This window comes from Propithecus coquereli, unplaced genomic scaffold (assembly GCF_000956105.1).
Source record: "Propithecus coquereli isolate 6110/MARCELLA unplaced genomic scaffold, Pcoq_1.0 Scaffold3, whole genome shotgun sequence".
NCBI classification, from domain to species: domain Eukaryota; kingdom Metazoa; phylum Chordata; class Mammalia; order Primates; family Indriidae; genus Propithecus; species Propithecus coquereli.
Genome location: NW_012148618.1, coordinates 257,212 through 258,799, shown reverse-complemented (window position 1 = coordinate 258,799; position 1,588 = coordinate 257,212). Strand labels below are relative to the sequence as shown.

Genomic DNA, 1,588 nt, shown 5'->3' with positions numbered 1-1,588 from the left:
GTGGCTGCCATGTGGCCTGCACTAGCATCTACACTGCCTCCTCTTAGGCGTATGAATTATAAGCAGCTGGTGGGCAGGTGCTTTTGTTAACTCAGAGTGCCTGACAGAACTTTGAGCACACCAGATGAGTATCATAAGTGCTTGAGAGTTAACACTTGTAGCAAACCCTTTGTCTAGGCCCTGCTGTTGGGGACGCTTATTGGTTCTCACACATAGTAGGCATGGTGATGAAAGAGAACTCACCGCCTCCTCGGCCTGGCGCTTGTAGGCCTTGACCTTCAGCTGCAGCTTGTCCACCAGGTCCTGCAGCCGCAGCAGGTTCTTCCTGTCCTCTTCCGTCTGGGGGTAGGGGATGGGCAGGAGTGAAGATGATACAGTCTACGAGGTAGCATCTCGCCACCCTCCCACCTTCTCTTGTCTTCTTTACTTGAATCTAATATCCTGATCCAGTTCTACTTTCTGATCCTCACCAATGCTTGAATTCTCCTTATAATTTCTTACCAAAAAAGTGTGAATATTTTAAATGATGTGTATCATGAAAGAGTTGGAGGAGCTGATGGGACGCCTGAAATTACGCACAAAATTGTGTGCGTGCGTTGCTCTGGGGAGCAGGCCCCTGAGGGTCCTGGGACCTAATGGAGGATAAACTCCCCTGCTCTGGAGCCCAGCATGTGCTGGGAGTGGCTTTGGGGCTGTGGGTGTGATGGACTTTCTCGGGCTGCAATGGAGATGACACAAACTTAATCTAGGTTAAGGACAAAGTGTGCTTACAAGGATGGTGACATCCTGGATTGGAACAAAAACAAATTCTAATTGAGAGTCTGATTCTCGAAAGCACCATGGAAAGCTAGATTCTACACTGCCCTGTGTAATTGAAAAGCTTTGAGACTTGTTGGAATGGCTTTGATGTACTTTGGGTGGCTACCTATTTGCTTTCTGGTGCTCTGTCCTGGGTGAGTCCTTTCTGGAGCTCTGGGCGTGCCCCAGGGGACAGGCTGAGGGTGGATGTTGAGGGGGAGCTCCCAGGCCATGAGGCTCAGAGACTGACCCCCGAGTCGGGGGACATTCAGAGTGGGAAAGGGCTAGACAGGGTAGAACGGAGCTGCACTCCCAACCTCACCCCAGAAAAGGCTGAGAGCAAACCCCTAATTCCCCTTGGCGGTCATCACTGTGGCTTCAGGCCACGATGCAAGGGCCATGCCGGAGCCACCCACGCACCGCACCTGGTAGGTGAGCTCCTTGATGCGCCGCTCGCTCTTCCTCATGCCCTTGACCGACTCCGCATTGCGCTTCTGCTCCACCTCCAGCTCATTCTCCAGCTCCCGCACCCGCGCCTCCAGCTTCTGCAGCTGCTTCTTGCCACCCTTGAGAGCGATCTGCTCCGCCTCGTCCAGCCGGTGCTGCAGGTCCTTAATGGTCTGCTCCATGTTCTTCTTCATGCGCTCCAGGTGGGCGCTCGTGTCCTGCTCCTTCTTCAGCTCCTCCGCCATCATGGCGGCCTGTGCACAGGGCAGAGGTGGCACATGGTCTGGTCAGGTCCTCATACGCTCACTGCCCAGCCCAGGGAGACACTGTCCTGAAGCGGGCA

The 1,588-nt window shown here is 54.1% G+C and overlaps 1 protein-coding gene across 1 annotated transcript in view; it reads right to left on the bottom strand.

Moving 5' to 3' along the window:
• The window catches only part of LOC105814149 (myosin-6-like), a 27,136-nt gene that overhangs the window by 4,138 nt on the left and 21,410 nt on the right, over positions 1 to 1,588 (bottom strand). Inside the window, exons 32-33 of the mRNA XM_012649068.1 lie at positions 1,224 to 1,499; positions 244 to 339 (exon numbers count right to left, since the gene is read on the bottom strand). Of these exons, the coding sequence (XP_012504522.1) occupies positions 244 to 339; positions 1,224 to 1,499 (372 nt within the window). The remainder of the gene's footprint in view (positions 1 to 243; positions 340 to 1,223; positions 1,500 to 1,588) is intronic.